Source organism: Lepidochelys kempii, chromosome 5 (assembly GCF_965140265.1).
Source record: "Lepidochelys kempii isolate rLepKem1 chromosome 5, rLepKem1.hap2, whole genome shotgun sequence".
Classification (NCBI taxonomy): Eukaryota; Metazoa; Chordata; order Testudines; family Cheloniidae; genus Lepidochelys; species Lepidochelys kempii.
In genome coordinates, this window is record NC_133260.1 from 136,603,575 (window position 1) to 136,616,489 (window position 12,915).

Genomic DNA, 12,915 nt, shown 5'->3' on the forward strand with positions numbered 1-12,915 from the left:
ACCGTGCCTCATTGGGTACAGAACGTGAGCGAGGCCAAACAGCAAAAATGAAGATGTTTGTACACCAGTGCGAGGAGCCGAGGTAACAAAATGGAGGAACTAGAGCTACTGGTGCAGGACGTGAAACCAGATATTCTAGGGAGAACAGAAACAGGGTGGAATAGTCGTCATGACTGGGCTACGGGTATTGAAGGGTCTGTGCTGTTTAGGAAAGACTGAAATAAAGGTAAAGGTGGTGGAGTAGCATTGTCTATCAATGAGGAGGTAGAATGTAAAGAAATAAGAAGCGATGGAATGGATAAGACAGAGTCCATCTGGGCAAAAATTACATTGGGTAAGAAAACTACTAGAGCCTCCCCTGGGATGGTGCTTGGGGTGTTCTGTAGACCGCCGGGATCTAATTTGGATATGGATAGAGCCCTCTTTAATGTTTTTAATGAAGTAAACACTAATGGAAACTGTGTGATCATGGGAGCCTTTAACTTCCCAGATATAGACTGGAGGACGAGTGCTAATAATAATAATAGGGCTCAGATGTTCCTAGATGCGATAGCTGATGGATTCCTTTATCGAGTAGTTGCTGAACCGACTAGAGGGGATGCCATTTTAGATTTGGTTTTGGTGAGTAGTGAGAACCTCATAGAAGAAATGGTTGTAGGGGACAATCTTGGCTCAAGTGATCATGAACTAATTCAGTTCAAACTGAACGGAAGGATTATCTGCAACTAGGGTTTTTGATTTCAAAAGGGCTGATTTTCAAAAATTAAGGAAATTAGTTAGGGAAGTGGATTGGACTGAAGAATTTATGGATCTAAAGGTAGAGGAGGCCTGGGATTATTTTAAATCAAAACTGCAGAAGCTATTGGAAGCCTGCATCCCAAGAAAGGTGAAAAAATTCATAGGCAGGAGTTGTAGACCAAGCTGGATAAGCAAGCATCTCTGAGAGGTGATTAAGAAAAAGCAGAAAGCATACAGTGAGTGGAAGAAGGGAGGGATCAGCAAGGAAAGCTACCTTACTGAAGTCAGAACATGTAGGGATAAAGTGAGACAGGCTAAAAGTCAAGTAGAGTTGGACCTTGCAAAGGGAATTAAAACCAATAGTAAAAGGTTCTATAGCTATATAAATAAGAAGAAAACAAAGAAAGAAAAGTGGGACCGCTAAACACTGAGGATGGAGTGGAGGTCAAGGATAATCTAGGCATGGCCCAATATCTAAACAAATACTTTGCCTCAGTCTTTAATAAGACTAAAGAGGATCTTCGGGATAATGGTAGCATGACAAATGGGAATGAGGATGTGGAGGTAGATATTACCATATCTGAGGTAGAAGCGAAACTCAAACAGCTTAATGGGACTAAATCGGGGGGCCCAGATAATCTTTATCCAAGAATGTTAAAGGAATTGGCACATGAAATTGCAAGCCCATTAGCAAGAATTTTTAATGAATCTAAACTCAGGGGTTCTACCATATGATTGGAGAATTGCTAACATAGTTCCTATTTTTAAGAAAGGGAAAAAAGTGATCCAGGTAACTATAGGCCTGTTAGTTTGACATCTGTAGTATGCTAGGTCTTGGAAAACATTTTGAAGGAGAAGGTAATTAAGGACTTGAAGTCAATGGTAAATGGGACAAAATACAACATGATTTTACAAAAGGTAGATTGTGCCAAACCAACCTGATGTCCTTCTTTGAGAAAGTAACAGAGTTTTTAGACAAAGGAAATGTAGTGGATCTAATTTGCCTAGATTTCAGTAAGGCGTTTGATCCCATGCCACATGGGGAATTATTAGTTAAATTAGATGGGGATCAATAGGAAAATTGAAAGGTGGATAAGGAATTGGTTAAAGGGGAGACTACAACGGGTCCTACTGAAAGGTGAACTGTCAGGCTGGAGGGAGGTTACCAGTGGAGTTCCTCAAGGATCAGTTTTGGGACCAATCTTATTTAATCTTTTTATTACTGACCTTGGCACAAAAAGTGGGAGTGTGCTAATAAAGTTTGTGGATGATACAAAGCTGGGAGGTATTGCCAATTTAGAGAAGGACAGGGATATCCTACAGGAGGATCTGGATGACCTTGTAAACTGGAGTAATAGTAATAGGATGAAATTTAATAGTGAGAAGTGTAAGGTCATGCATTTAGGGATTAATAACAAGAATTTTAGTTATAAACTGGGGACACATCAATTAGAAGTAACGGAGGAGGAGAAGGACCTTGGAGTATTGGTTGACCATAGGATGACTATGAGCCGCCAGTGCGATATGGCCATGAACAAAGCTAATGCAGTCTTGGGATGCATCAGGAGAGGTATTTCCAGTAGGGATAAGGAGGTTTTAGACCATTATACAAGGCACTGGTGAGACCTCCCCTGGAATACTGTGTGCAGTTCTGGTCTCCCATGTTTAAGAAGGATGAATTCAAACTGGAACAGGTACAGAGAAGGACTACTAGGATGATCCGAGGAATGGAAAACTTGTCTTATGAAAGGAGACTCAAGGAGCTTGGCTTGTTTAGCCTAACTAAAAGAAGGTTGAGGGGAGATATGATTGCTCTCTATAAATATATCAGAGGGATAAATACTGGAGAGGGAGAGGAATTATTTAAGCTCAGTACCAATGTGGACACAAGAACAAATGGATATAAACTGGCCACCAGGAAGTTTAGACTTGAAATTAGACGAAGGTTTCTAACCATCAGAGGAGTGAAGTTTTGGAATAGCCTTCCAAGGGAAGCAGTGGGGGCAAAAGATCTGTCTGGCTTTAAGATTAAACTCGATAAGTTTATGGAGGAGATGGTATGATGGGATAACATTGTTTTGGTAATTAAATATTCGTGGTAAATAGGCCCAATGGCCTGTGATGGGATATTAGATGTTCGGGTCTGAGTTACCCAGGAAAGAATTTTCTGTAGTATCTGGCTGGTGAATCTTGCCCATATGCTCAGGGTTTAGCTGATCGCCATATTTGAGGTTGGGAAGGAATGTTCCTCCAGGGCAGGTTGGAAGAGGCCCTGGAGGTTTTTCGCCTTCCTCTGTAGCATGGGGCACTGGTCACTTGGCTGGAGGATTGTCTGCTCCTTGAAGTCTTTAAACCACGATTTGAGGACTTCAATAGCTCAGACATAGGTTTTTCGCAGGAGTGGTGGGTGGAATTCTGTGGCCTGCGTTGTGCAGGAGGTCAGACTAAATGATCATAATGGTCCCTTCTGACCTAAATATCTATGAATCTATGAAACATTTTAACTTTCTAGATCAGTTGTTCTCAAACTGTGGGTCAGGACCCCAAAGTGGGCTGCAAACCCATTTTAATGGGGTCACCAGGCTCGCTTAGACTTGCTGAGGGCTTCAGCGCTAGGTAATGGGGCACAGGTTACAGTCCCCCCCCCCCCCCCCCCCGCCTGGGACTGAAGCCCTGGGGCTTCAACCCCACACCCAGAGCAGTGGGGCTCAGGTGGGCTTGGACTTCAGTCCCCCCTCCTGGGGACATGTAGTAATTTTTGATGTCAGAACGGGGTCATGGTGCAATGAAGTTTTAGAACTCCTGTTCTAGATCAAAACATCCCATGAGCCGCTCCTGCACAGAGCCACTGGGCTGCCTGAAACTGGCACAGTCATCATCACAGCCACAACAGAGTGAAACTACACCAGATCACAGCAGCTGCAACAGCCCTCCATCAAGAAGGGAACTCATCACACAGAGAGGAGGCAGCCCCAGCTCCTGGGAGACCGCAGGGGGGTATGGATGAGCCTGGAGTGAGCTCTGGGATGGGGGATATGCACAGGGAGCTCCACAACACTGAGCCCCCCCATTCCCACACCAACTAGTGCAAATCACTGTCGATGCAGTTTAGACACTATTAATATATTAATGTAAAGGAAGAGTTGAGGGGGATTTTGACTTTTGAACTCTGGAGAAATAGGGGTAGGTAAGGGTACAAGGCCCTGCTCAGAGTGAGCTGTTTGATGCCTGCTCACGCCCTGCAATGGGTCAGGGAATCATCTCCTTTTGGGGTGAAGGTGCTTGGTTTAGAGGCATCTTTAAGCCCAGCCACCCATGAGTGTAGGGGAAGGCTATAAAGTTTGCACTGTGAAGGGCCAAAATCCATGTGCTGTTTACATAAAAACCTGATATAGGCTGTCAGCTCTTTCTACAGGCTCAAAGTCCAGAGTTTGGTCAAGCAGCCGAGAGGCCCAGTAAAAAGTGAACTATATTGGCTAAGAGAAGCAGAACAAACAAAAGACAACCTTGCTTTTACTGAGATATGCATGGTCAGCAAAATGCCAGATGGGGAGCAGTAATTGGCACTCTTATCTGAAGATGCAGACAGACCAGAGGAATGAAAGAGGCCCTGTGTCTGGGTCTGTGTATACTCCTCTGCAATGGAGGTAACCATGCTCTCCCCACACACCAACCTTGAGTTTATGGAAGAGGTTCAAGTATGTCAGTATGAGATATGGCATCCTCCTCCCCTCCCCAGATACCAGTGTCTGCCTTTGGAAACGCAAATGAGCAACTTGAAACACAATTTCTATGGCCATGTACTTTTCAATGTTTTTCTGCTTTAATCTCCAGGTATATACCTGTTGGACAATCAGAGGAGCTACTTCATTCCTATGGACCCCAAATCAGAATTCAAGATATATTATATACTTTATATATTGTTTAAAGAAAAACACCTGTGTACTAATTGTATGTTACTTGTTAACCTGAAACCATGGGCGGAGACATTATGTAATCTTTCAGACTATTGGCTACTGTGCTTATCTTGTCTTGCTGCTAGACCTATCCAGGGGCTTGGGACCACCTACCCCGTCATTTCCCTCTGCCCATGGAAAATCCATATAATTCACGGTAATCAATTGTTTGGCAGTGTCTCTGAGCCTAATAAGCAAAGTGACACTCCGCCAGCACTGTGCGTAATAAACCCACGGGCTTGATTCTACACGGTGTCCATTTTGTTCCTTCACACTAGCTGCTCCAGTACTTTCTACCTCTGGGAAAGATGAACCCTGGGCACCAAGCACCCAAATTCCCCAGGGAGGAGCCACCAGCATGGCCCGGTTACACTGTGGTGTGATACAGAGTCACCCAGGAGGTTAGCGTTAACCCAGCAAGCCCTGCAGGCTCCATGGGACAGGCAGAGGGACTTGGCTCAGTCTGCGGAAGCTGGTCAGGGAGGGGTCTCCAGACCATCTCTGTCTCTCAGCTGCAGCTTTCACCAGCCTGTGGTGGGTCCATGCAGCCCACCACGGGGGAAGGAATGAGGCAGCTCCCCTGCTGTGCTCCTGAGCACACTGGACAACTAGTGCCAGGTGCAGCTGCAGCATCACTCACAGGGACAGATCCAGGAACGTCACAGATTCACTGGAACAGAAGGGAGTATGGACACGCTAACCTGGAGTATCTGCAAGGTTCTTACTGGGCGCCCGTGTGAGTTTTAGTTAAAAGCTGCTTTTGCTGATAAGCGGAAATTAGAAGGTTTTGCTGTTGCTAGAGAAATTGTTATAGCCCATTAGGGGTTATGATTGGTCTGATGCAGGGTATAGTCATGATTTGAGTAAAACAAGTGGCGAAGGCATTATAAGAAGAATTCTCATTTTAACTATATGAGGATGAGAAAACAAGCTCATTGGAACGTAACTCGGGGATACGGCTCAAGACCAGAACTGCTAGGATTTTTAACTCTTGCATGACCAAACTGTGGAGAAGCCAGAGCCCCAGATGACACAACGCTGACTGGCCATAAGGAGATGTCTGTCTGCTTTAGTGGGAGTGGTGAGTGTTAGTAGTCTGCTGATTAGTTGTTGATTGCTAATAAATACATGTACATGTTTAAGAATATTCACTGTGTGATAAAGGCTCCTTCACTGGAAAAAGGTCCTGTTAACCCGTAGAGGGTCATTGCACCCCGAGGGGGAGGAGAGAGCTGTAAATTGTGAGGGCAAAAGAGGTGGTCTTAGTGGGGTTCCACAGGGATCTGTTCTGGGTCCAGTGTTTAACATCGTTATTAATGACCTGGATGTATGTACGGAGAGCAGACTGATCAGTGCTGCAGATGACACAAAGCTGCGGGGTGGGGGGAAGGAGGTTGCCAACACTTCAGAGGACAGAGCTAAAATTCAGAGGGATTTGGATAAATTGGAGAACTGGGCAATAGGCAACAAAATGAAATTCGACAAAGAAATGTGGGTGCACCACGTAGGGAAAGAAAACCAAATGCACAAATACAGAATGAGGCAAACTGGCTCGGCAGCAGCACTGCTGAGAAGGATCTGGGAGTGGTGGTGGGTGGGTGTTTGTTAGTGGAAAGGCTTGAATCATAAAAGATGAAGAGTTCAGGTGTACTAAGTGTTTCTTTCAAACTCTGATAATTATGGTAAATAAACCACAAAAGGCTGAAAAAGTTCTGAATCTGTTTCTCTCTCTCTATGCAGATATACCTACAATAACCGTATTTGACAAAACCCACACACAACTTAACTGTTGCCTGAAAGTATTTTTAATGCTAATATTTGCATCTATTTGACATTTTTCTAAATACTTTCTCAATGTTTCAGATAAATTGGAGACAAGTATCAGGGGGTAGCCGTGTTAGTCTGTATCCTAAAAAACAGCGAGGAGTCCGGTGGCACCTTAAAGACTAACAGATTTATTTGGGCATAAGCTTTCGTGGGCCCATGAAAGCTTATGCCCAATTAAACCGGTTAGTCTTTAGGGTGCCATGGGACTCCTCGTTATCTTTCCTGGACGTTATTTTCAGGCTATACAGTGGTTTGATTTTATTTTTCATTTAATGCACTAAGAATATAAACAACATAGGCCCTGGGTATATTTCACAGCATTGTTTGTGTTCGTTGAACAGGGGCACTTGTGGTGTGAGAAATGTTTCTCTTGAGTCTGGGCCGTGGATATATCTTGACCAAGAAATTTGGACCTTGAAAAAAATAATTAACTATCCCTGTATTAAGGGCTGCTCTGAAGAGGACGGTGATCAATTGCTCTCCAGTTGATAGTTGGAGAAGGGGGAATTTAGGTTACACATAAGGAAAAACTCTCTAGCTATAAGGACAGTTCACTGTGGAACAGGTTGTCACAGACTCACAGGCCAGTGCTCTCTTGGCTCCATATGCCCTTGGTAGGAACCGGCCTTTAGAGTATTGACCCTACATAAGGTCACGCTTTGCTCGGGGTTTAAGCTGTACGCTTCTCCTCCGCCTACCAGTACCACACATCTGAGCCTCCAGCATGCCTCTCTCTCTCTAGCCTGTAGCAATTCTCAGCCAGCGCAGCACAGAAGGGTTTATTGTATGTCTGGAACAGAGCACAAGATGTTCTCAGGGGTGTCCATCTGGGTCTGTCCCCGTCCAGGTAGGCTTAGACCGCTCTTTGTTCCCAGCCCAGAGGTGATTTTCTTTCTGCGGTCCACCCTATATCACCTCCAAGGCCCCGCCTCCATCTTTGACTTCTTTCACAGGCAAACAGATCTCCAGGTGACTCTCACTTCAGCTCTTTGTTCTCTCTGCTGCCCATAACTGACTGGCTCCAAGTTCGGATGGGCCTTCGGGTCATCAGTCGCTGGGTTAGAAAGTGTCCAGGCCATGGTCTGGGGTCCAGGCTGCTAGACTGGGTCACACCTGGTCCTCTGCAACAATAGCACTCCCCTCCCACCTGGGTTAGACATGCAGCGCATTGGGGAAATGGAGGCACGGTCTACGTATGCAATGTTAGGAAAATATCCCACTTCATCACACAGGTTTCCTAGAGAGGATGTAGAACCCCCGTCATTAGAAGTTTTCAACAACAGGTTAGACAAACACCTGTCCAGGATGGTCTAGGTTTACTTGGTGCTGCCTGAGATCAGGGGCTTGACTTGACGACCTCTTGACATTCCTAGTAGCCCGGCATTTCTATGGCTCTATCAATGGTGAAAAGGACATTTGAGGCACTTATAAATTAAATGCAGACACTTATTCCTGTCCAACAAAATGCCTCAGCCGATGAGAGCAACAGCGCTACCAGCTGAGAGTAGACCAGGCCATTTACCATGTTATAATCATGAAATTCTACAGAAAAGGAAGACGTCCCCCACCATAGACACACAAGCAGTTACTGCTCACAGATCTAGCGCACCGTCCAGGGTATGCAGACAGCACTGCGCAGCCAGAGCACTGAGTGCATCACTGAACACTAGCAAATACTAAACTCTGACTAACAGAGTTTTTATCCATTCAAATTTTGGAAATTATTTTGTGCAAATAAAACATTATTACAGAAAACTATTACATCTGAAAAGCAAAAAGTGGTTCAGTGAGCAGACAGATGAGGCCGGAAATCCCACACAGGACACTCCAAGTGCCAGAGAAAAGCTAGGGAGGGGTTGACTGGTTCTTGCAGGGAGACAGAGCAGAGCTCATCCGTCTTCCTCTCTGGGCTCCCCTCACGTCGTGGCACAGACTCCAACAGGCTCAGTTAAGCTGCAGAAGTTAAACACAGGCAACGTCTATTAAAGGGAACCTGCCAGAATGTTTTGCAATGACAGTGCACGCTGCTGTAGGACGGTCGCCCTAGTGGCTGCAGGGTTCAGTGGACAAAATCTCGAACCCCGCTGACAAAGCTTGTAGCTCCAGGGTCACAGACCCGGGTTCCTGGAGCCCCAAGTGCTGGGCTCTGTCCCTCCTGCTTCCTCCCTGCAGTTTCACTGGAGACTGTTCTCTGAAGCAGCTGGAGTTATCCTTGCAAAAGCTGAGCTCAGCCCACGCTGTGTCAGCAGCCACAGAGAAATCCCTCTCACTAGAGTCTTTCACACCTAAATTCATTACAGATAAAACAAGGGGGATTTGGCTACAAACCTGTTCCTGCACCCCCATGTGAATAAAAGGGAAATAAGAGATCCAGAACCCCCCCTGTCCCGCTCCTTGGGGCTGGTTTGCTAGAGGGTCCAATGACTTGGACTAGGTGTCTCTCTCCAGAGGCCTCAGTGAGAGCAGTGAACCCCTAGGCTACAGCCTCCATCACTTACCCTTGGCAGATAGGTCAGAGCCACTAGAGCCTTGGTCATTTTCTGTGCAGAGGAGGAGGAGAAGAGAGGATATTAGCGTCTCTCACAAGGCAGGGTTTCAGCGGAGTTAGTAGATACGGGGACTCCTATCCAAAGGGAACAGTCATCACCTCACTCTTCCCTAGCAGTGAGCTGGTTGGTGCACAGACCAGTCTACAGGGCAGCTGCCCAGGATTTCCATTATTCCCATGCAAAAAATGTCACCACTGCAAAGGGTCAGCACTGCTCTGTGCTCTTCATGCCTCGTCAGAACGAGAGCCTGGAACACTCAACATTCAACGGCTGGCAAAGTAGGAGATGCTGGGCTAAGGATACTCAGGCCAAACAACCTCAACTCTGCCCCCTTCCATCTGTTCCCAGAGGGGTCCCTCACGCAGACCACAGACGTCACCCTCACCCCCTGCCAATGAACAGCAATTCCCGCCTTAATCAATGGCGCTGCACCGAACAGTGTGGACGGTATGAAAAGGCATGCTGATTTGGGGTGGTGCTGGGCACACAGACAAGGACAAGTTTGGTTTGGCATGGTGCTGTTCTACTTCCTGTTCCTATTCCCAGACCCACTGGGGCAGAGTTCGAGTTGTGTGAGAAGCATCATTCTACCTCTGCATATGCTGGTTTGCCAACCTTTGACTTCTGGGAATTAAACACTCTGTAGGAAAGGGGCGTGGCCTCCCTCAGAGGCTGAGAGCAAGGGAGGGCCAGACCTCGGCTGCCACGCAGGAAGTGGAAGGGCAGGACGGGAACTGGACATATAAGAGGCGAGCCCTGCAGCTCAGTTGAGCAGGAGTTGCTGAGGAAGTCACACGCTTCCAGCCCACTGCTGGAGCCCTTGGAAGACCCCTGGTATCTTGGATGCGTCCTTGGGACAGCAGAACTGCGAGAAGCCCGACGCTGAGGAGCTGCTGGGATTGCCACTGGCAGTGTGCACTGCGGGGAGATGGAGGACAACCCGGGGTTCAGCTCCATCCAGGGGGAGGGGAGGGGAGGAAGTAGCCCAGGGGCAGCTGACTGCTGTCCAGCTACATTGCTGGCTGGCACGAGGTCAGTGTGTTGTGGCTGGATCCCCGCTGAGCCAGTTGCAGATCGCTCTGCCGTTGTTACAGCCCTGAGCTGGGACACGGTGGAGTCGGGTGGGCTCACATTCCCCTGCCACCCTAACCCCAGAGTTGGCAGCCTCCCCACCTTAGGCCAGGAGGCCTGAGCAAGTCGATAGCCCCTGCCTGGGCCCCAGGCTGTTCCCTGATCTACCCTGCCAGAGGGTTAGCGCCTTAGACGGCCAACTGCCCCCTTGCTTCGACTGTTGTTCCAGGAGCGTGTCAGCAAAAGGGTGTGGCCTCCCTCAGAGACGGACACCGAGGGAGAGCCACACCCGCCTACATGCTTACACACACCCATTCTGACAGGACACAGGGAGCCCAGCGCAGGGCTGAGCACCTGCACCCTTAACTCCCCATTAACAAAGTTCCTGCATGTGAATTTCCGTTGTTCTGGAGCAACGAGGAAGAGGAGGGAGGGAGGGAGGGAGGCACGACTGAGGGCCAGCTGTGGGAGGAAGGGTGGTGCTCTGAGGAGGTTTTGTTGGCACTTCTCAAACCCCCTCAGTTACCTGCCTGGGGCACCCCTGAGAGAGTAAAGAGAGAGATGGACGGCTACACCCTAGCAGGGCCCGGCAGATCTGTTCACTTTATACCAGCTCTTGGTGCCGGGCATTAGATGGCCTCCGAGACAGTCCATAATTTATGTAAATATTTTCCATAGTTTTAGTTTTCGTCCTATTCCTAAAGCTAATTACAGGAGACAACTGAGGAGGGTATTTGAACTCGTGGTCATCGAGGAGACAGAGTGGTGCTGATCTGAAGTCAGTGGAAAGATTCCCATTGGCTTCACAGGCTTTGGATCAGGCCCAGATTTCACGAGCACTGAAACCCAACTTTCAGGTAAGTCAAAAGAAATGTAACATTAAAAGCAGGTCAGACACTTTCGGGGTCACACTCAGCCACACATAGCACAGCTCTAGGGGGATAATAATTCAGCCTAACACCACCGTACACATTCCTATCGCCTTGTCTACACGAGCAAAATTGGGACCCATACCCATAAGCGATGCAATTCCACCAGAGAGAGCAAAGGTGGAGCTATGGAGGAGATGGGGTTCAGGTGTTTTTAACCCCCATCTAGACTTCCTCTGAGCAAGGTTAGAGAACATGTATCTACAGTCACTCTACACTACTGAAGAAGACCTCTCTTGGGAAAATAACAGAGCACGGCACAGGTTAACCAACAAGTTCTTGGAATGTACTGGAGACAATTTTTCTTTCAGCAGGTGGAGAATGCTACTAGGGAGAGAATCATAGAATATCAGGGTTGGAAGGGACCTCAGGAGGTCATCTCGTCCAACCCCCTGCTCAAAGCAGGACCAATCCGCAACTAATCATCCCAGCCAGGGCTTTGTCAAGCCTGACCTTAAAAACCTCTAAGGAAGGAGATTCCACCACCTCCCTAGGTAACGCATTCCAGTGTTTCACCACCCTCCTCGTGAAAAAGTTTTTTCCTAATATCCAACCTAAATCTCCCCCACTGAACTTGAGACCATTACTCCTTGTTCTGTCATCTGCCACCACTGAGAACAGTCTAGCTCCATCCTCTTTGGAACCACCTCTCAGGTAGTTGAAAGCAGCTATCAAATCCCCCCTCATTCTTCTCTTCTGCAGACTAAATAATCCCAGTTCCCTCAGCCTCTCCTCATAAGTCATGTGCTCCAGCCCCCAATCATTTTTCAGCGTAACAGCCATGTTAGTCTGTATTTGCAAAAAGAAAAGGAGTACTTGTGGCACCTTAGAGACTAACCAATTTATTTGAGCATAAGCTTTCATGAGCTACAGCTCACTTCATCGGATGCATACTGAGCTCACGAAAGCTTATGCTCAAATAAATTGGTTAGTCTCTAAGGTGCCACAAGTACTCCTTTTCTTTTTGCGAATACAGACTAACACGGCTGTTACTCTGAAACCTGTCATTATGCAAGGCACTGCATTTAGCCGTATGGAGTGGAAATCTATCAACTGCATGAAAAAACTTGTACAGATACAGACAGACATCATCTTCCTTTCCAAATGCAAACAGATGGACATCGTACCAAAAGGACTGAAGGTAAAAAATCCATTACAATCTACATACCACACAGACTATGCTGACAGCTTGTGCCACACGCTCTCAAAGAAACTGCGGAACCACCTGATCAACATCCTCTACAGCAAACAGGGAAAGACAAAGAATGAGCTCTCAAAAATGGATACTCTCATAAAAAACCAACCTTCCACACAAACTTCCTCGTGGCTGGACTTTACTAAAACTAGACAAGACATTTACAACACACACTTTGCTTCTCTACAAAAGAAAAAGGACACTAAACTTTCTAAACTACTACATGCCACAAAGGGCCACAGCAATGGTTCCCTCAACCCACCCAGCAATATTGTTAACCTATCCAGTATGCATCCGATGAAGTGAGCTGTAGCTCACAAAAGCTTATGCTCAAATAAATTGGTTAGTCTCTAAGGTGCCACAAGTACTCCTTTTCTTTTTGCTAATCAGTTTTGTTGCCCTCCACTGGACTCTTTCCAATTTTTCCACATCCTTCTTGTAGTGTGGGGCCCAAAACTGGACACAATACTCCAGATGAGGCCTCACCAATGTCGAATAGAGGGGAACGATCATGTCCCTTGATCTGCTGGTAACGCCCCTACTAATGCAGCCCAATATGCCATCGGCCTTCTTGGCAACAAGGGCACACTGCTGACTCATATCCAGCTTCTCATCCACTGTAATCCCCAGGTCCTTTTCTGCAGAACTGC

General features: G+C 47.0%; 1 protein-coding gene across 8 annotated transcripts in view; it reads right to left on the reverse strand.

Annotated features, from left to right (window-relative positions):
• The window catches only part of LOC140911914 (class I histocompatibility antigen, F10 alpha chain-like), a 93,248-nt gene that overhangs the window by 26,037 nt on the left and 54,296 nt on the right, over positions 1-12,915 (reverse strand). Inside the window, exons 7-8 of one of the 8 annotated variants that reach the window (XM_073346072.1) lie at positions 9,020-9,061; positions 6,482-8,474 (exon numbers count right to left, since the gene is read on the reverse strand). The exons of 5 other annotated variants lie outside the window; for them this stretch is intronic. In XM_073346072.1, the coding sequence (XP_073202173.1) occupies positions 8,470-8,474; positions 9,020-9,061 (47 nt within the window). In that variant the 3' untranslated portion in view covers positions 6,482-8,469. 2 more of the 8 variants (XM_073346070.1, XM_073346073.1) reach the window with 2 other exon arrangements.